This window comes from Dromiciops gliroides, chromosome 1, assembly GCF_019393635.1.
Source record: "Dromiciops gliroides isolate mDroGli1 chromosome 1, mDroGli1.pri, whole genome shotgun sequence".
Lineage (NCBI taxonomy): Eukaryota > Metazoa > Chordata > Mammalia > Microbiotheria > Microbiotheriidae > Dromiciops > Dromiciops gliroides.
The window spans coordinates 516,834,243-516,855,814 of record NC_057861.1 but is presented as its reverse complement, the minus strand read 5'-3'; the positions used below and the strand labels follow the sequence as shown (position 1 = coordinate 516,855,814).

At 38.7% G+C, this 21,572-nt stretch overlaps 1 protein-coding gene across 1 annotated transcript; it reads right to left on the bottom strand.

Annotated features, from left to right (window-relative positions):
* Positions 1-386: 386 nt before the first annotated feature.
* Positions 387-9,128, bottom strand: CKS2 (CDC28 protein kinase regulatory subunit 2). The gene is made up of 3 exons (XM_043975701.1): positions 8,903-9,128; positions 1,755-1,882; positions 387-1,250 (listed from the first exon to the last, which is right to left on the bottom strand). The coding sequence occupies exons 1-3, from the start codon at positions 8,959-8,961 to the stop codon at positions 1,198-1,200; spliced, it is 240 nt and encodes a 79-aa protein (XP_043831636.1). The 5' UTR covers positions 8,962-9,128; the 3' UTR covers positions 387-1,197.
* Between the last annotated feature and the right edge of the window lie 12,444 nt (positions 9,129-21,572).

The window sequence follows — 21,572 nt, the reverse complement described above, 5'->3', positions numbered from 1 at the left end:
ACTATATTCCACCCTCATCAATACTGCCTTTTTGCCATCATGGCAATCTTTAAAGGATTAAGGGCACACTCACATTGGTCTCCCAGTTTACTTTCATTTTCCTTTATGATGGTGATCTAGTTTTTCTAAAGCTCTTGATGCCCTGACAATGCATTTGCTCTTTTTAGAATATGACTAAATTACAAGTCAGTGGAAGGATCTCTCCTTATTTGATTGAGAAGATCCAGAAGCCTTCTCATCAGCTGCAGCATTCCTCCCTATCCATGAGGTCACTCTGATCTAATCTTAACAGTACCCTAAATGTTTTAGGCCAAGACTGATTCAAGACAGTCAGTTGGTTCAGGTTTGGGAATGGGATGAAAAGAGACACTTTGTAGACGATTTGATATTTAACAAAAGTTTACTTTAATAGCATGGAAAGAAATTAGTACAGATGTGGATTCAATTGGGGGCAGCTTCCCCTCTATACTCCTGTGCAACCCCGGTATCCCCCCACCCCATGTGTCATGGCAGCATGCTCAGTCACAAAATTCCCACAGAAATTCATCAAGCCTGAGGAGACTACTGGTGCTAGGGTTTTATGTTTAAGCAATTAGGAAGCTGTGTCAATTGATCCTTACCCCCTCTAGGCCAATGCAGTCTTGAGGGCTATTTCACTGCCTTTTGGAGAAAAACCATCCCATATGGCAGGAACCTTCCAGTTTTGGTAGATGTTATTAATCATTCAAATTAATGCTATTTCTATTGTACCATGCAGTTTAACATTCATTAACCTTTTTTCTAAATTGTTTTTAAAGAGTTTATTTCCTTGGATTATAATTTCTAAAACAACTGAAAGAACTGTACATCATATTCATAAATTAACAATGGAAAATTTGAACATAAACACCTACCCCAATTACCAAGTACTCAGACATACAAGCAACAAATGAACTTTATTAAACAAATGTAATTCAAAGAGAAGTCAAATAGGCACTTATATTAAAGAGAAAATTGACGAGAAAAATTGTATTTTAAACACTGTAAAGCAGCCTACTTGGAGTGGCATTTAACTGAGCTCTGTTGCTGTGAAGAATACAGCTCATGCACAGGTATGGAGGAATGATTTGTACATTTTTTTCAAGTATTCACTGAATACTACCATATATACACATATACATAGTTTGAAAAAATTTAAGTGAAAAACCCAAATAAACTTCATTTTTGTTGTTCTTTTGGAAGAGGTCTTCTAAAGAGCAGAATATGTGGTTCTGTGGGGAAAAAAAAACAAGATTATTGTCAAAATGTACAGGAAGCATAGTCAATTTTCTTCTTCATCGTCGTCATCGTCAGTAAGTGTCTAAAGTTGGATTTTAACTCAGGTCTGCCTAACTCTAGGCCCAGTGCTCTATCGACTGAGCCACTAGCTGCCTCTTGTCTTCTAGTACCAAGTGCTTATTACAAGAGGAAAACACTTAGTATTGACACCCCTACCTGCACATCCTATAGTTCTTTTATCCCCTAAAGAATAAAAATTCTATGTACTACTTTATTAGCCAAGACAAACAATGCCTTTTGACATAAATGATCTCTGCAGTTCTTCTCTTTGGTTCCTCATTGCACTTCCTGGTTAAAACTCCAGAAGGCATATTTGATAGTAGGGGGATAAATTATGCCAAAATGTAACTCACTGTTATCCTAGTTGATGAATAAAAGATGCTGACTACTAAACAAAACAAACAATTTAAAGTTTATATTTTCAGTGATGATCATACCTGGCTCATGAATCATATAATGAACCCATCCAAGACTCTGCTGGACACCCAGTCTCCTCCACTCCTCTTCAGACATCAGATGGGTTTTTGGTACTTGTTTGGAAAGTTCTCTGGGTAACATAACGTGCCTATTAAAGAAAAATAAGTACATGTAATAATAATTTTCTCTTGAGTTGGATGCTTCACGATTGGGGTAACTAAGGCCCAAAAGTCAAATGAATTTACCCAAAGTCACAGATTGAGTAAAAGAGTAAAAACAAAACTCAGGCCTCTCATTTAAGATATGTGTAATTGATTCAAAAAATTTGAAAGTATAATTTAATTTAGATGGTGACAATCTAAAATTCATAGGATCTTTGAGATAGGATTGGAAGATTCCTTATCTTCATTAGCAAATCTATAATTAAGAACATTGGATTACAATTTTAAGAATTAAAAGGGAGCCCAGAAGTGTTCTGTTCTCATTTTACATGTGAAGAAACTTAGGCCCAAAGAAATTAAGTGGCTTGATCAGATAGACAGTAAATGGCAAAGCTGGGTTTTGAACCAGTCTTATTCCAAATCCAATGATCTGTTCACTCTGACTCTCAATTCCTTAAGAGAATATAAAGTGGTACTCTGTGATTATGATGATAAGAAAATACCAAGATATATGAACTAGATGACAGTAAAATGAAATAGCTTAAGAACTGGTTGAATGGCTAGATCCAAAGAAATCATTAATGTCAATAGGTAAAGAGGTCTCCAAAGAAATGCCACAAGGATTTGGTTTGTGCTTGGTCCCCGTGCTGCCTAATTAGTTTTGTTTTAAAAATCAATGCCCTGGATAAAGGCTTAAGTAGCATTAGCAGACTTGAACGTGATATTAAATTTAGGAGGGATAGCTAACATACTGGAGGCCAGAAACTTGACATGTTGAGACAAAGGATTGAATTTGATAACATTAAAAAATGGATAAATGTAAATAAATGTTTTAAATGTGGATTCACACAATCAACTCTTCAAATAGAGGTTTGGGGAGCTATAGCTAGAAAACAATTTTGGGGTGGGGAAGGGTTTTAGGGAACCATAGTCTAAAAATCAATCAACAACATATGGTACCCAAGAAAAGCTAGAAAGACTTTCTATGACATTAAGAGAAGCACAAAGAAGGGAATAAGCATTTATATAGAGCACTATGCTAAGCACTTTTTACAAATATTTCATTTGATTCTCACAACCACCCTAGGAGGTAGGTGGTGTTTATTCTTGTCTTACAGCTGAGGAAACTGAAACAAATATAAGTCAAGTTGACTTGTCCAGGTTCATATAGCTAATAAATATCTTGAGGCTGGATCTGAACTCACCCCAGACCCAGTGCTCTATCCAGTGCAATACCAAATACCTCTAATTGTACTCTAACAAGGTCAGAGTAGATGTGGAGTATTGTGTATGCTTTTGTTCACTACATTTGGATGAGAACATTGATATACTGGAAAGTTTCCAAAAGTACTCAAGATCACAGCATGACAGATTGGTTAAAGGAACTAGAAAATCAGGATGTTTAGTCAGAAGATTAAAATACTGAGGGGGATATGAGAGGTGTTTTGAAATATCTGAAAAGCTGTCACCTGGATTAGACTTGTTTTACTTGGTCCCTGAGAACAGAACTAGAAATAATAGGGAAGAGTTACAAAAGAAGGAATCTAGGCTTAAAAAAAAGCTTTGGTGCTATTCAAAAGTGAAATTGGCTTCCCCAGAATAGGGTGATTTTGAAGTCTTTAAGCAAAGGCTGGATGACTCCTTGAAAGATATGAAAGACTGATTATCTTTTTCCAACTTATGGGTTAAATTTAAATTAGATGGTCACATAGGTAAAGCAGAAATTCTGTGATCCAGCAAATATTAGAGGACAGCTATTTAAGGAAAAGCACAAGGCATTGCAGAATTTTATTTCTGAAACTACAGACTAAACTTTAGCAATTACCATATCATAAAAACAAGTCCTAATAATTTCCAGAAGTACTGAAGTTAGAGTTTGATTTGGAAGAGGAATTGGGTGTTGGCAGCAAACAGCTATATTGAACTATATTGGAGATGGCAAGGGGAGAGCTCACGTGAAGACAAAGGACAGACTGATTTTTATCAGTCTCCTTTATCTCTTCCTTCTCTCACATTAATCACTACTCATTTAATAATTCTATTTCCCTTTCTTCCTCATGATCTACAAGTATGAGTGAACACTAGATTTTTGTGTTGAGCCCCAGGTCTGTGATATCAGCCATCACACAACTTGTTCAAAGGTGTTATAGAGATGGCAGTTGTCTTATCTACTTTTCCCCCATGGATATTATAAAGAAAGGTGTTGTAGACAGGAATGTGCTCCACCTGTATTAGCTGTTTTTAAACAAAATTATTAACAGTATTAATAATGATGATAAAGAATTGAGTATGGGGTGAGCAGAACTTGGGTTTAGATCCTACTTTGCCAATAAATGGCTTTGTGATTTTGGGCAATTCACTTCCCTTCTTTCAGTTTTCTTATCCATACAAAGAAGAGGTTGGCCTAGGTCTAAATTTAGGCTCTCCCACCATCTTAAAGATGGTTGACTAGGGAAAGGAATAGAAATCTTTGTCAAAGCTTCCAGTCTTATAACAAGACTGAGCATATGACGAACTTGTATAAAACAACATACACCATACCTTGAACAGGGCAGCTTAATAAATGATTTATACAGCATTCAATTTGACAAGTGACTGAGACACTTGACCACAGAGCAGTATTTTGATTAATGCTCCAATATTTCTTATATCACAGACTTATCTTTCAGGATGCTTGACTATTAGCCTGATATAACGCTGAGGAGGAACAAGGTCAGTGACAGGAAAAAGGGGCAGGACTCTAGGGCAGGGGTGAAGGCCTAGGAAAGAATTGAGGGGTAGAGGAATTGAAGGTCTTGGTGAAATCCAAGAACAGAGTTTGGGATTGCAAAGAAAAGAGAGAAATGGAATGACAACAGATTGTGATCAGACAGGGACTTGAGAGTTCATGAACATAGAACATGTGATTAGGGCAAGATCAAGCATATGACCACCTATATGTAAAGCTGAGGTAGGGTAAAGTAGGTCTTAGGAAATGACTAAGTTTAGAAACCGGGAGGTTAGGGTATTTGAGGGAGCACAAATATATATGCTTAAAGTCCCTAGTATATAGGGTAGGAGCCGGCAAGAAGAGAAAGACTGCACACCAGGAACTGGATTTGTTGGGAAAAGAAGGTAAATGTCCTGGAGGTCAGTACACGGAAGCCACCAAAATTTGAATTGGCTGGTAGATATCAATTTTGTCAATCTCAAAGAAGTTACTGAATGATGGTGGTAGAGGGATGCCTTGAAGTAGCATCGTGGAGCAAGGAGTATTCCAACTCGCCTACTTTTTAACTACTGTGTGGAAGGAATAAGTGAGAATGCTGGAAAGGGTGGCCAAGAAAGGCTTTGTCATCAAGAGGAAGTCAGGTCTCTGAGTCAGAAGACTGACAGAGTAGGGAAAAGAAAGATTTAAGAAAAATAAGTTTTTTTTACTTATGGAGCAGGCATTCCAAGGTTCAAAGTGCAGAGTCGATAGCTTTAAAGTGGCACAGGAGGACAGAAAGAAGGAGGAGTTAGGAATAAGAGAGAAGCTAGTGAGAAGTGGGGTAAAGAATGGGGTTTGAATAATGACAACCAGGGGTTCACAATTAATGGGATGGGAAGGGTAGGACCAGGTGGGAAGTAGAAAATACTTTCCTCTTATTTTACCCATTATTTTTCAGCCACTTTTTCTTTTACATTTCTTCTAAGTGAAGTACCAGCTTTTATGATTTACACAGCTGGAAAAAGCATATGGCATAGCAGATCAGGTTCAATTCTGTGCTTTTCTTTTCTTTCTTCCTTTTTTTTGGGGGGTGAGGCAATTGGTGTTAAGTGACTTGCCCAGGGTCACACAGCTAGTAAGTGTTAAGTATCTGAGGCTGGACCTGAACTCAGGTCCTCCTGATTCCAGGGCCAGTGCTCTATCCACTGTGCCACCTAGCTGCCCCGTGCTTTCCTAATATACCATTACATATAGACAAATAGCTCCTGGAACAACTGCAAAGTAAAATATTTTTAAATAAACCATACTTTCCCTCTGCCGTTTACTCTCTGTTGCCACTTTTAAAATCAGAAGGGCTTTCCTGAGAGTACATTCCCCTAGGAACCTGGCTCTGCCTACTCAGGTGGCAGCCAAGTACTTTTTACTTGATTTAGGTTAAAATGAAATTCTCTCAAAATGTCAATTTTCCAGAATGAAAGTCAGGTTGGACTTTTAAGAGGCAGTTCCACTCTCCATAGAATATTCTGGCTGGCTTCTGAAGGAATTCTCTCAAAAGAAATATCTTACTGTAACATCATTTTAATAAAGCCAGCAATAATTATCACCAATGGTCTTCACAATTTTAAATCTACAATCCTATGATAACACATCAATTTCCTGACCAATTTTGCTAATCCATTTACTTAACTAGCCTACTAGGAATAATAACTATTTCTAGGTAACTGAGAACTATAAATGCTTAGCAATATTTACTAATCAATGGTTCCATTTTTTAGGTGTCCTCTGTTTGAAAAAGTCATTTTGCCTAGGACATGGGAGGTACTTAACAAAAGGTTTGACTAATACAAGGCTGAAATTCTAGCTACAGATTTTAAATTTCACTAGCCATTTGCTAAAAAATTTAGGGTTTGAAGTAGTATATATACTGTCACAGATGCATAATAAAACTTTGTACATGTCTGTGTATTCACGTATGCAGACATGCTAAACTCAGACTTTATAAATACTTCATCAGTGTACTTTGAAAACAATGATAAGTTTTATACTTATCTCTTTGGTAGTTTCAAGTCACCTAATGCTAATTTAACTGAAGAATAATTTTATTAAGCATTTCAAGGTCTTTGCACTGACATTTGTGGACTTAGCAGTTGCAGGCATGTGCAAAATTCAAAGTAAAATTTAAATATTACAATAGTCTACAGTACACAAGGGAGTTTCCAATAATTTAAGATCCAAGTCCTAATTCACAGGGAGCAATATGGAAGCCAAATATAGTAATATGCAAGTTGAACTGACCTATTGTTATATTTATTATGGAAAAATAATATGTAAGCTCCTATAGATAAGTAATTTAAACTTACCCCAGTTAACTTTTAAAATTCAAAAGTTACTAGAGTCCCTAATATGCATTAGCAGAATTTTCCTTGCTAGGCAGTTTCCTACACCAATGAAATCACAGGTGTGGACCAAAAAAAGTGAAGTTTCTGGTAGAATTATTTCTTTTCAATCATTATATTGCTGTTTGCTGATATTAAAAGCTGAAGGCTCAGCAGCTCCTGTTAATTAAAATAAAAGTCAATAATCATGAGAACATAGCATTTTAGACCTTTTAAAAAGTCTTTAATTTCTGCTTTTTACTCAGGTTTTTCAAGAGAGCTTACAGATTTATAAATTTTGACTTAAAGGTAGTAGCTTTTCTCCACACAAGGTGTCAATCATGTCTCTAGTAAAGCTGCTTAATAAATGCTTGTAGATTGATTGGAGTTAGGTGTGAAGGAGGTGAAAATGGAAAGTGTTAGGCTTTCAGAGTCGGTAAAAGTATCATGACTGCGAATACTTTCTTTTACATTAGTTGTGGGTTTACCTGACCAATAAGCTTTCTGAGCTACCTGTAATAGTAACCTCTGAAACCTCGGACTCCGTTTTTTTTGGTGAGGATCAGGAGATTATGATTTTCCTTCCTACGTTCTTCTCATTACCACTCCTCAGACCCCTTGGTTTCCCTAAAGGAGCCCTTCAAGAGCCACCTTTGACATGAGACCTTTCTTAATGCCCTCCGTTTAGGCACCCTCCTCAAAAAACCACCTCGTATCTAATCTTGCTTACATTATTTCTGTACATGTTGCCTTCGGGGAGCCCAGCTTGTAAGCTCCTCGAAGGAGGCTGACTCTTTTAAGGGTAGGGGCAAGTTTTCCCCCCGCACAAAGTAATAAATGGTTGATGGGTCAAGCAAAAATCAACTAATGCAGAAAAAACATAAATGAAACCCCTATTAAACTCAAGGCGTAACTGGAAGAGCTTATCTTGATTTGGGTTAGCTGGAATGGGAAGAAGAAAAAAAACCTAACTATAAAAATAGAAGCTGTAGCCAAAAACGCCACAATTTAGTAACTTCTGTTACTAGGAAAATAGATAAGAGCTCAAGAGAACTTAGAGGCAATGGGGTTCAACTACTTTATTTTAAATATGAGGAAATCGAGGCTCAAAGTGTTTAAAAGACTTGCCCAGGGTCACAAAACTACGTCTGATGGAGGATCAGAACTCAAATTTTTCTGCTTCCAAGGTCCTTATCCACTGCACTAAGTGGCTTTTAAGCTCAAATAACTTCTCTTGTTCAGGAGTTGGAAATACTCTACCTTTCTCCTCTTTCCCCCACCCCACCGCCCAGTCCTCTAACTAACATCCTTTTGGGTAAAATAAGACATGCAGCTAGTCATCTCTGGGCCTCAGTTTCCCAATTTGTAAAATGAATGGATTCTATTATCTCCAAGATCTCTTCCTGCCCCAACCTACGATAGTCCTACGATATGTCTGGGGGTGCGTAAAGAAGGAATCAAGGTTCCGTGCTGTTGCAATTGATACAACTAATTAAAAATCACTCGAAATTAATTAGCTCGAGGTTAAAAGGCCTAGCTAAGGGCTGCAGTTTTCCTCCTCTCCAAGTGAAAGGTTAAACGGCCAAGCCTCGTGGGCCAGCGAAGAGGTCAGGCTCCACAAGCCAGTGGCCCACGTCCCTCTCCTCGGCCTGCCCCACCCCCCATCCCTCCAAGTTAGCACGGGCGGGCAAGGATTCCTTCTCGGGCTTTGAGCGTCCGTTGAACCCATTTCCAGGCTACGGCACAAGCCGAGCCCAGCACGCGGAAGCTGGTCTGCTCGGTACGCTCCCGGTTTCCTTTCTTAGGGGGCGACTTCTAGACAAAGGAGGGAAGCTAAAGGGGAAGCGTGGAGAGAGTGGAGGGGACGAACGGGGGAGGCCCCTCACACCCGCTCTCCACGAGCCCCCGCCCCGCCCGCAATCCTCCAGGAAAGGGCTCCTCACCGGTATTCGTAGTGCTCATCAAAGTATTTGTCAGAGTAGTAGATCTGTTTGTGGGCCATGCTGACGGCAGCGCAGAGTCCCGAAGAGCTACGCCGGCGACTAGCAGCAGCACCGAGGAAGACACCGGGGAAGAAGCAGCAGCAACAGCGACGGAAAGTACAACTAACTGCTAGGAGCTCCCTTCCCCCAGGGGTCTTGATTTGAATCCAATAACCGGGCGTTGATTGGACAAGAGCAACAACCACTCATCACGCGCTCTCTCCGGAAGGGGTGGAACCCGCTGGAGGTTTCCAAGCTTTGCCCAACCGCTGACGCTCATTTCCTCATCCGCTCTCCCGGCTCCTCACAATTGACCAATCAGAGGCCTGTTGTGAAGTTACCAAGCCTGTAGGGAAGCGAGTTGCAGGGGGCGGGAAGAACTATGACGTACACCGGACCAGGGTCAAGGGTTGGACTAGGAGGAGCATGTCGGTTAAGTGTGTGTGGGGGGGTGTCGGGGGGGGGGCATAAGGCGGGGAGAAGTTCCCCTTTGGAGGCGCCGTTTGCGCGTCGGCTAGCGCGTGCGTGCGCGTGCGCGTGCTTGGTGGAACGTTAGAGGCGAGAGGAGCCGTTGAGACCGGTAGGGGCGGTGCGGCGTCTGTAACTTAACCGCTTCCTGGGTTTCAACCTCAGGGTGTGCTGTGGGGCCGTTTTTGCTGCCTTGGAGATTGGAAGGCAGTGATGATGTAATATAGTCTCCAGGTTATTTTTAATCGGGTACCTCCAGCAGTGAAACGTTTTTGAGCACAAACCCCCCTCCCCCCAGAGTTATATACATGTACTATTGTACATGCATGTTACATGTAAAACATTTTAAATGATAAAATTGTTAAAAATTATGAATAAAGAAATCATTTAAAATAATACAATGTAATTAAGATTTTCATTTTCATTTTAAATGTAATTATAAAATATTGGGAAATTATAAAACCCACGTAAAATTGAAAATTTTAAGAAAATTTAAAATTGAAAATGGAATATCTTAAAATTCTATTAAGGTTCAAGAAACCTTTTTGCTCTTGAGCAATGTGATTAAATATTCATTATTTTCAAAAATTCCTTTTATCATAAGGATTTATAAAATAATTGTTTCTTGGTAGTTGCATTTAATTTCATTAATTTAGCAGATGAATGTTTCAAAATTCTTTATTGAAAGCTTTACAATGCAACACTTGAATGGAGTTGGCAAACAAGTTTCAGCATGGTGCAAAATAAAAGGAAAACGTCTCTGATTTCAACACTGAAAAGAATTTTCAGCATAAATCTTTTCTTCCTCATGCCCATTCTGCTTATGGGTGGTGGTATGCCATGATTTCCTATTCATGAGGATTTTTTGTTTGTTTTTTTGGCAGGGCAATGGGGGTTAAGTGATTTGGCCAGGGTCACCCAGCTAGTAAGTGTCAAGTGTCTGAGGCTGCAATTGAATTCAGATCCTCCTGAATCCAGGGCTGGTGCTTTATCCACTGCACCACCTAGCTGCCCCCCCCCCCTTTCATATTTTTATAGTTTAATTGTGTGAGAAACAGCAGCAAGGACAATTTGGTTTCATTGTAGAGTGAAAGAAAAGTTACAAGATGGAGCCTTTAATGAGCTTGAAACCTGAAACTATGTAGCATAAAGACAAATATCAATGCTTTAAAAACAAGGGTGATTTTTCCTGGTGTGTCAGGTAACCAACATTGCCACTGAAAACAAAAGAAAATAAGCACACATTGACAGTACATGCAATAGATGTGGCTATACAGAACAGCTAGGTGGTGCAGTTGATAGAGCACTTGCCTTGAAATTGGGAGGACCAGTGTTCAGACACTTCAGACACTTGCTGGCTGTGTGACCCTGGGCAAGTCACTTAACCCCAATTGCCTTTATATATCTTGCCACTGGACCCAGATGGTTCTGGAGGAAAGAATGATGTTGGTGACCTTACATAGCCCTCCCTCACTTAAATCCAATTCACTGCAATTCATGACATTACTCCAATGTCATGGTCCACAGCACCTGATAAGGGTAACTTCAGTGACAAGTGGCCAAAGTTATATGCAGACACAATACATACGAAGCTCCAAAGTACGTATATTCTGAATACTCTACAAGTAACCATAAATAACAAAGCAAAACATGATTAACAAAAGCGATGCTAGTTAGTTGTAAAATAACACTATCAATAGGCCTATATTAAAAAAAAGTTTAGATACATATATAGGCATATATACAAAAAGTAAATAAAGCAAACACGTTGCTATAATTTGAACACAATACTGTATGCAGTCAAATGAACACAACAAAATAATAAACAAACATCCAGTAATTAACACTGATAGCAAGAAACATGCAATTACATACAAGGCAAATTTTACATGTCAGTCTCTAGTATTGTCATTTGGAGATACATGTAACTATTTCTTCTGGTCTACCTGTAAGAAGTTAACCTAGTGTTTGGTCATTAGCCATTCCCAATAGGTGGATACCTTCTTAGTTTCCAGATTTGGACTATTAAAAAAAACCAACCCGCTGTAAATTGTACACCTCATTTCCTTCTTTGATCTCCTTTGGGGTATGGGCCTGGTAGTGACAGCAGCTATGCTTCTGTTTGGTTATATTCCAGGTCCTTGGGTGTCATAATAGCTCTCAAGTCTTCCTCTGGCATTAATACAGGTCCAGTTTCAAATTACAATCTGGACAAAGGATCTATATCCAAATCATTCTCTCCAGGCCTGTGATATATGCTGAAATAACTGGCCAATTCTGTTCTTCATCTCTGGTAGGCAGTATTCCACCTGGAACTGGTCAAATATTTCATCATATTATCATCAGCACATACTTGAATTTCTGTTCCATATACATAATCTTTGAATTTTTTCAGTGATGGCCCACTTCAAAGACAAGAACTCAAGTTTACAGACAGGGTAATGTGTCAGTCAACAAGCATGATTAAATACTTACTATGTGCTTAGGCACTGTACTAAGTTGGTTTTCTTTGGATTTTACTTTGAGCACCTCCTACATCCCAATCATAAATACATGCCTGTCTCTTGCTGAGTTTCAGCTTTAATCTCTTTCTATTCTTCTGGTACTGAGAGGAATCACTGGCTCCAATATGAATGTTCACTGACACCTCTATTCTCTCTAGATCTTTACACAGTCTTCATGAATGATCAGTGAACAGATACTGAGTCCCAGTTTGTTGTTTTGCAGTTATCCTGATAGAATCTTGAAGAGGCTAGATCTGGTTCCAATCAGTGCTAATGAGTGTTGGATTGTCTGCACATATCAAAGCCATATTGACCATTTTCCTGTTTATATCACAACTTCCTTAGGTAGTTCAAGCTCACCTTGATATGGTATCTCAGGTATTGTTAGTCTTATCACTTAACCACCAAGTCCAAGTTCTATCCACTTTATAGGTATCTCAAATATCTATCATATAAAGATTGGAAAGTGCTGCTAAATTGAAATCCTAATCCTGGACCTCATTGCAGTCTACCTTCTCAATTTTTACCTCTGTATGAGATCCTATGAGTCTGGTTTGAATGTGTCTATTAGTTATGAGATCAAGCCTCAATTGCCACCCCCTACCTCAGTTTCCCTTATGCTAATAGTAATATGATATGATACTTGTTATGCTTACAGGCACTGCGCTAAGCATTTTACAGCTATTATCTCATTTGATCTTCACAACAACCCTGTGGGAGGGAGGTGCCATTATTATCTCCATTTTACAGATAAGGGAGCTGAGGCAAACCGAGGTAAAGTGACTTGACTGGGGGTCACTCAACTAGTAAGTGCCTGAGACCAAATCTGAACTCTAGTCTCCTGACTCCAGGCCCAGTATTCTATCCACTTCACCTAAAAAGACGTAAGCTTTTTTACAAGTCTAGGTGGAATAGATCTATTGGTGATGCTGTCAAGCCCCAGTTGACTTCTTTGCCTGGAATTGCCTTAGTTCTTTTATGCGGATAATGAAGACATATACTTTTATACAACCAAGTCTTCATTTCTTGATCTGGAACATTCAACATGTATATGGCCCTTGGAGCTGCAGTTCTAACATGATATCTGTTACTCTAGTTATTACCTAAGGGAGATGTTCTTATATGTATGGAATGCTGTCTATTCTCTTGGTCCTCTTAACTCTCCAAAATATTATTTTGTGAATTGTTCCATCTCTCATTTGATCTTTGGGTCTGTGACTATGGCTCTGTATCTATGAAATCTTCTCTTTTTAGTTCTGTAACTCACACTCAAGTAAATCTAGCTTTTACTCTTTTGAGTGGTTATTCATGCACATATTCTCCTCCTCCCACTCAATGAATCAATCAATAAGTGCCAGGTAATTTTTAAACTACAAGTTAAATTTGTTAAAATACAGCCATTTCCCTTAAGTGGCTTACAATCTACTTGGGGAGACAACAGGAAAACAAATATATACAAAACAAGCTATATACAGGATAAATAGGAAACAATAAATAGAAGGAATGTATTAGAATTAAAAGGGGTTAATCAGTAACTTATGCTAGTAAGGTCTTTAAGGTGCTCTTATTTATAAATTCTTATAAACAATCTAACAATTATATTTTACAGCTCAAATAAAGCAAGTGTGCAGCAGAGTGTGGTTGAAGGCTCTTTAATATATCCTTGTGAGGGTGAGTGCTTTCCTTATTATGTCAGAGAAGTGCACGTACACTAAGGTGAAGTTTCACACAGATATTTATACCTACTCCTAACGTGCAATGGGTCCCTCCCTCTTTCCTTATTGGTCGAGTACTCAGAGTTTACAATCTTCCAGATATATCACTACCTAATTTTAACCATATTTTAGGATTTCCATTCACCTATTTGCATATGGTATGGACCAATCATATTGCACCAAACACAATGCTAGGCATTAGCATATTCTCATGTGAGAATTATCCAATTACATTTTAGTACTCACAATTCCTTTTTTATATACATTATTAACCAATCATTTATTCTCCTTGTAGTGCTTCATATTAGCATATTTCACTTACTTTCCAAGAAATGAAACCTAAGTTAGGAACCTGAAACTTATTCCTTGCTGATGTGTCTCTGAGAAGAGTCCAAATATCTACCTTTTCTCTCATAAATGATACTATATTGATCAAATCAAGCCTTGGACAAATTTAGAGTTCTTTAAATTTGTAGTAAAATAGTTTTAATCTTTTAAATGACTAAACACATTTGTTCCACATGGATAGAGAGGGTGGTAGTCAGCAGTGTTAAATGCTGCTGCAGAAAGGGTAAGGAGAATGACAACTGGAAAAAAGGTATTCAGAATTAGTAATTCTTAAGTGATTTTTTTTTTTGGTGAGGCAATTGGGGTTAAGTGACTTGCCCAGGGTCACACAGCCAGTAAGTATTAAGTGTCTGAGGCCAGATTTGAACTCAGGTCCTCCTGACTCCAGGGCCAGTTCTCTATCCACTTCGCCATCTAGCTGCCCGCTGAAGTAATTTCTGAGAGGGCAGTTTTACTAGAGTGTAAATTCAGATTGCAAGAGGCTGAGGGAGTGACTGGATGGTGAATAAGTGGAGGTAGCAATGGAAAAGCCACTCAATAATCTAACACTTAAAGATATAAGGAAGATGGGGTGGTGGGGGGGAAGGTTAAGGATAGGGTGTTTTTTTTCCAATTAAAAAAATGAGGCATCTGGGTGGTGCAGTGATAGAGCCACCGGCCCTGGAGTCAGGAGTACCTGGGTTCAAATCTGGCCTCAGACACTTAACACTTACTAGCTGTGTGACCCTGGGCAAGTCACCTTAACCCCAATTGCCTCACTAAAAAAATATAATAATATATAAAAAATGAAAAAAAAACTGTTTTGTGTGCTGTGCTAGGCTCTCAGGATTCAAAGACAAAAATGTAACAGCCCTTTTGCCCCCAAGGAGCTTAAAAGTTCTATAGGTATAAGGGAAGAGTCAGTAAGTAGAGAAAAATGGAGAGGGAAGTCTATGGGTAAAGTACCTGAGGGAAGATGGTGAGAGAATAACAAAATATGTAATAAATTCTGGAATTTGTGACCATTTTGGTAATGCGAGTGGTAATACATGGGCTTGCATAGACCAGGCTCAATCTTGGGGATTTCGCAGAAATCATTGTCTACGGCATTTTTCTTCCTCCTAACATCTCAAAATGTGAGTTTCCACAGATATAAATACAAGGTCTTATCAGAATATTATCTCAATTTCCTGGGAGAGGCATACTTGTTAGTAGGGGGTCCAATGACTGTGGTTCAAAAATATGAGGCCAGGGGGCATTCTAGGTGGCACAGTGGTATAAGTCACTGGGCCTTGGATTCAGGAGTACCTGAGTTCAAATCCAGCCTCAGACACTTGACAGTTACTAGCTGTGTGACCCTGGCAAATCACTTAACCCTCATTGCCCCTCCAAAAACAAAAAAACAAACAAAATAGGAAGCCAAAGTGAAAGTAAGCTGTTTTATATATGGCACCTAAGGAATCTGCTCTCACTAATAGCATATGCAGATTCCTGGGGCACAGATTTGGTTTTTAGAACCTTTCAGGCCTTCTTGGAGTAGCCAATCAGTAGCATTCTTTGGCAATTTAGTATAGAAAAGTAAAGCCTCTCATCAGTAAGTGAGGGAAAGAAAAGAGGGGAAGGAGTGTGGAGGTGGGGGATGGTGTCAAGTCAAGGGAGAAAATATAAGTATTTAGAATGCAAATAGACAGGATTTGTGATCAGAATAAGAAAATATTCCCTGTTTGAGGGCAGAAGGCAAGGGGGAAAAGATGAAATACTTGTTACAATTTTAAATACAGTCCTTTTGACAAAAACTGGTTTCTCTTAACCAGGATAACAAATAATTTCTTACAACAGTAGATGAAACCATCCACTTTAAGAGACCATGTCCTTTAAGAGGGGGGACCTTCTAATATTAGACTTCCAGGTAGCTGAGGGATTTCTACATTGTTGGTCCATGTAGATGGAGTTCTATTTTTCCTCCCTTAGTCCTCCACTGATGGTGGTTGGCCTTTTCTCAATCCTTATTTTTGATCTCTCTTCAGCATTTTGACACTGTTGATCACTTTCTCCTACTGGGTCACTTCTCCTCTCTCTGGGTTTTCAGGATTCTAATCTCTGGTAGCTCTTCTACCTATCTGACCTTTCCTTAGTTTTCTTTGATTGATCTTCTTCCTTTTCACTCTATCTAACTCTTGGGGGGGGGGAGCCTCCAAGTCTCCATCCCTTGGGCACTTTTCTCTTTTTGTTTCTATGTTATCTCCATTGGTGATCTCATCAGTTCTCATGGATTCAGTTATCTCTGTACTACTAATAATATTACCTAGCATTATATAGTACCTTTTATGTGCCAGGTACTATACTAAGCACTTTACAGATATTATCTCATTTGATCTTCACAGCAATCCTTAGGAGGTAGGTAGTATTGTTATTACTATTTTACATTTGAGGAAACTGGGCAATGACTTGTCCAAGGTAAGGGGACACAAGTAAGTATTTGAGTTAAATTTGAATTCAGGTCTTCCAGACTCCAGATGATTCCCAAGTCTATATAATCAGACAATCTCCCTTCTAAACGCCAATTTCATATCTCCAGTTCCCTGTTGGGCATTTAAAACTGGATATCCCTTAGACATTTCAATTTTAACATGTCTAAAAGAGAATGCATTATATTTTCTTCCCAAATCTTTCCCCTCTGAACTTCTCTGTTACTGTGGAGCAATAGAGAACCTTCCCACTCTTCTAGATTTGCAGCCTCAGCCTTCTTGATGACTCATTTTCACTTACCTACATATCCAATAAAAATCTCATAGGTCCCTTTCTCTCTATTCATATAGCTCCCATACTAGTCTAGGCCTTCATCACCTCATACCTGGTCTATTATAATAGTTTTTTAATTGGTCTACCTCTCCCAAGTCTCTCCCCACTCAAATCCATCTTCCACACAGCTGCCAAAGTTATTTTCCTAAAGGGCAAGTCAGACCATGTCACCTTCTCCATTTCCCCTCCCCAGCTCAGGAAACTCCAGTGACTTTTTGTTACCTCCAGGATCAAATATAAGACTCCTTACAACTTGGCCTCTTTCAAATGTCCAGTTTCTTACACTTTACAATATCAGCTAACTTGCCATATCTACTCTACTTCTCATCCCTGACTTTTGAAATCCTTGATATTTTTCATGACTGTCACAAGGGAAATTGGTTTTATTCTAATTGTCCCAAGTAGAATAAAAGAATCTTTTATTTAGGTGCTAGAGAAAGGAGACCAAGAGAAGAGTCAAGGACTTCTTTCAAGGGCAGATGTTTTAGAGACATGGTTCAGATACATGACTCTCTGAGATCCCTATTTCCTCCAACAGAAGAAAGGCGAATGCTTTTATAGACGGTAGATGGAGTGAACAGATGGGGTGACCACCTGACAATGGAAAGTTCCCTTTGGGGGTGGGGCAAGCTTGAGTGAGAGGTGGTGGTCAGGACTTCTGGAGTTATCTGTTCCCTGGCATAGATCAGGCAGCAGCTGTGCCTAATGGGCTTGTCTCCCTTACTTCTCTCTCTCTCTCTCTTTTTGGGGGGTGGGGGCGGGCCAATGAGGGTTAAGTGACTTGCCCAAGGTCACACAGCTAGTAAGTGTCAAGTATCTGAAGCTGGATTTTAACTCAGGTCCTCCTGAATCCAGGGCTGGTGCTTTATCCACTGCTTCCCCTAACTGCCCCCCTCCCTTACTTCTCAAGGTGTATTCGTCCTTCAGTTTAGCTGGCCAGTTTAAACTTCAATAGTCCCAAATTCCTTGATATGTCCCAACCCTATAACAATGACTCAGCTCAAATGCCATTTTTTTTGGTAGGAGGCCTTTCCTATTACTCTAGCTGATAGCACCTTACATGTATGTGTCTTATATGTATCTGGACTATTGTAATTTCTTCCCAATTGGTCCTTCTTCCTCAAGTCTGTCCTCATTTCAATCCATATTCCACTTAGCTGAAAAAAAAGATTTTTCTAAAGCTCAGGTTTTATCATTACTCTAATAAATAAATTCCAGTGATTTCCTATTATCTTTTGGATCAAATAGAAAATCCCCTATTTGACACTTTAAAGCTGTTCGTAACCTAACCCTTTCTACCTTTCTGTTCCTCTCATACTCTACCTACCCTCTGCATTCTGAAGTCAGGTCATATTGGCTTACCTGTTGTTCCTCACATGCAATATTCCATTTCTCATCTCTTACCTTTATATCCTTTATCCCCCATGACAGGAATACTCGTCACTTCTGTTTCTTAGATTCCCTGACCTACTCAAAGATGTAACTCAAATGCTAACGAGCTCTTTCTATAGGAGGCTTCTAATTTCCCTAACTGATAGAGCCTTTTCTTCTAAGGTTACCTTCTGTCTACTCTGTATGTCATTTGTATGGGTTCATTTAGTTACATGTTATCTCCCCAGTGGATATGTAAGCTTCTTGAGGATGGGGATTGTTTACTTTCTTTGTATCCCCAAAGGTTAGCACAGTGCTTGGCACATAATAAACACTTAATTCATGCTTTTTTTTTTTTGCCGGGCAATGGGGGTTAAGTGACTTGCCCAGGGTCACACAGCTAGTAACTGTCAAGTGTCTGAGGCTGGATTTAAACTCAGGTCCTCCTGAATCCAGGGCTGGTGCTTTATCCACTGCGCCACCTAGCCGCCCCTAATTCATGCTTTTCGACAAAGTGACTGACATTATTTCCTTCACCAGTCATACTGGCCTACTTGCTGTTCCTTTGATTCTTTTTTTTTTTTGGTGAGGCAATAGGGGTTAAGTGACTTGCCCAGGGTCACACAGCCAGTAAGTGTTAAGTGTCTGAGGCCAGATTTGAACTCAGGTCCTCCTGACTCCAGGACCGGTGCTCTATCCACTGTGCCATCTAGCTGCCCCACTTGCTGTTCCTTACATGTCCTGTTCCCTCTTCTGTTTCCTTGCCCTTCTGATGGTTGTCCTCTATAACTAGAATGTTTCTAAGGTGACCTTGTATCTACTTTGTACATATCTATTTATATGCTGGTTGTTTTTCACTAAAATGTAAACTCCTTGAGGACAAGGACTTTGTCATTTTATCTTTGTATACATAGTGCTTAGCACAATGCTTGTGCCATATAATAGGCACTCATTTTCTACTTTAACTCTTATGCTAGTTGATCATTTGATTAGATGAGGAAAAATTAGACTAAGAATTAAGGATACCTTTGGTGGAAAGCATTCAACAGCATACAATGCCAGTTGCCTCATTCTCTTTTAAGTTAGTTCATATGCATGTTCTTTTTATGACATATGAATCTTATTAATGATACATTTAAAAAAGAAAAGCATGTGGAGTAAAACTCAATATTTAAAAAATAAACTTCCATAATTTCTATATGTAAACACACACAAAATGCTAAATACTGTGTGCATTTGTGTAACAGGCTTGTCTGAGTAAAGTTAACATTTCCTAGAGCATACTTAATTGCCATGAAAATGCAAGGATTAAATCATAAAGAAGTATGGCAACTGTAGTTTCATGACCATGAAGGAGTAAAGAGATGAGCCAGAGATGACAGTGATGACGGATGATGGATGGATGGATGGATGAATGGATGGAAGACCAACAATGACCATGTCTCTGACCAACAAGTTGAGAATTATTAGGGGAAAAGAAAATGGGGGGAAATCCCAGATAATCTCCTCCCCTCAATGATGCCCCAACACTGGTACACTTTTGGAGAGATTGTCCTAACTCATGTTTTGTTATCGAAGGTAATCTAGACCTAGAAAATTCAAACATCCTACTTGATCCACATTTTGCAAAGCTTTCAGGGTTTATATAAATTGCTTTTAATTTACAGAATTCTCAGTAATCTGACTCTTAAAGTCATGCTTTCCCCAGGGTTTTTCTCATTGGCTCCAGGCCAATTCTCCACACAGAAATATAGTAAAGCACCCTCAGCAACTATGCAAGTACATTGACTATAGGACAAGCTTTTTTTTTTTTTCTTTTGCACCTAACACCATGACCTATAACAAGATCAAGAACAACAACAGCTAGCATTTATGTAGTACTTTAAAAGTTTATAATATCTCATTTGATCCTAAATAGCCATAGTCAGGACCACTTTCCTCCCCTTTTCCTCCCACAAGCACCCAAAACCCTAGATTCCCCTTCCTTCTTCTCTCTCCTCCCCTCCTATTCCCTACCTCTTTTAAGAGTATTGTTTCTTGGGGCATCTAGGTGGTACAGTGGATAATGCACCAGCCCTGGATTCAGGAGGACCTGAGTTAAAATTCGACCTCAGACACTTGACACTTGTTAGCTGTGTGACCCTGGGCAAGTCACTTAACCCTCATTGCCTCACCAAAAAACAAAACAAACAAACAAAAAAACGCAAAAGAGTATTGTTTCTTGACTTTAAAAATCCTGAATGTTTTTTGTGAGCCTGTGCATGTATTGTGAGTCAATAAGATTTCATTAGTCCTTGGGGAGATGTGGCTAATAAGAAGGGAGTTGCATCTTTTTCATTTCTGAGTCATTTTCTCTTTTGGGGGGAAAGGGAAGAGGAAGTTCAGTCAGAGAATACTATAAATCAGAAGAACATTATATGCTTCTAGAAGATGGGGGTCCACCAGAAATGGGAGTTGTTTTGTTTGTGTGTGGTTTTGAGTTCAAGTCTTTTGTGTTTTCTATGGATTTAAGACTTATCCTGTATTTGTATTTGATGTTTTATTGACCTGAGCGCTTTCATGGTTGCTGAGGACTCTTCCTATTTTTTTGTAGTGACCTAGATGGCATCTAAATTCTGATGTTCTTAGGGGAATCTCTGGATGAGTCATAAGCCAAAAAGAGATGATTATTGAATAGAGTGAACCTGGTCTGAATAAACTCAGAGCTATAATATTGGACCACAGATAACACTTTGGAGCTTGTCCAGAATGATTGATTTTTCTGGGTCTAGGTTACATACAATAGGAAGGCGTGAATTAGGACAGACCCCTAAAATTGTACAACTTGGGCTACATATACACACATATATGTGTACATATATATCAGCTAAAACAAGTTAAAATTTAAATTAGAACAATTTTCCTTCCGCCAGACTATGAAAATCGAATTTCCAATTATTAATATGCAATTGTAGATTTGCAAAAGTACTCTTATTTCTAGTTATTTCATACAATTTTAGAAAGTGTTTTCTTCATTTCAGATTTTAAAAAGACTGAATTCCTGAAAATTTAATTCATGGTAATATGAAAAACCAATTCATATAATATTTAAAAAAACCTCACATCCTTGTTCCTCCCTCATTTAAAATAAGTATTTCCCCCAATTGTATTTATGGTCCCAATTTAATAACCAAAATATCTTTAAAACAGAACTAGATATTTCAATATTTGACAAAAAATATTTGCTACTGCAATTAAATAGAGAGAAATAGTGTTTCTTGATTTCACTTGAGATGTTCCATTTTAAGTTTGGTTTTTATAATATTTAGGGAGAGTCTTCCTTGGGTTTGAATTTATTTGTTTTTTTATTTTTTGTTTTAAATTTATTTTTAGTGATAATGATGTTAATACATTTCACCATTGAATAGAACTTTTTAGTTATCAAATCTCACCCCATAAAGTATA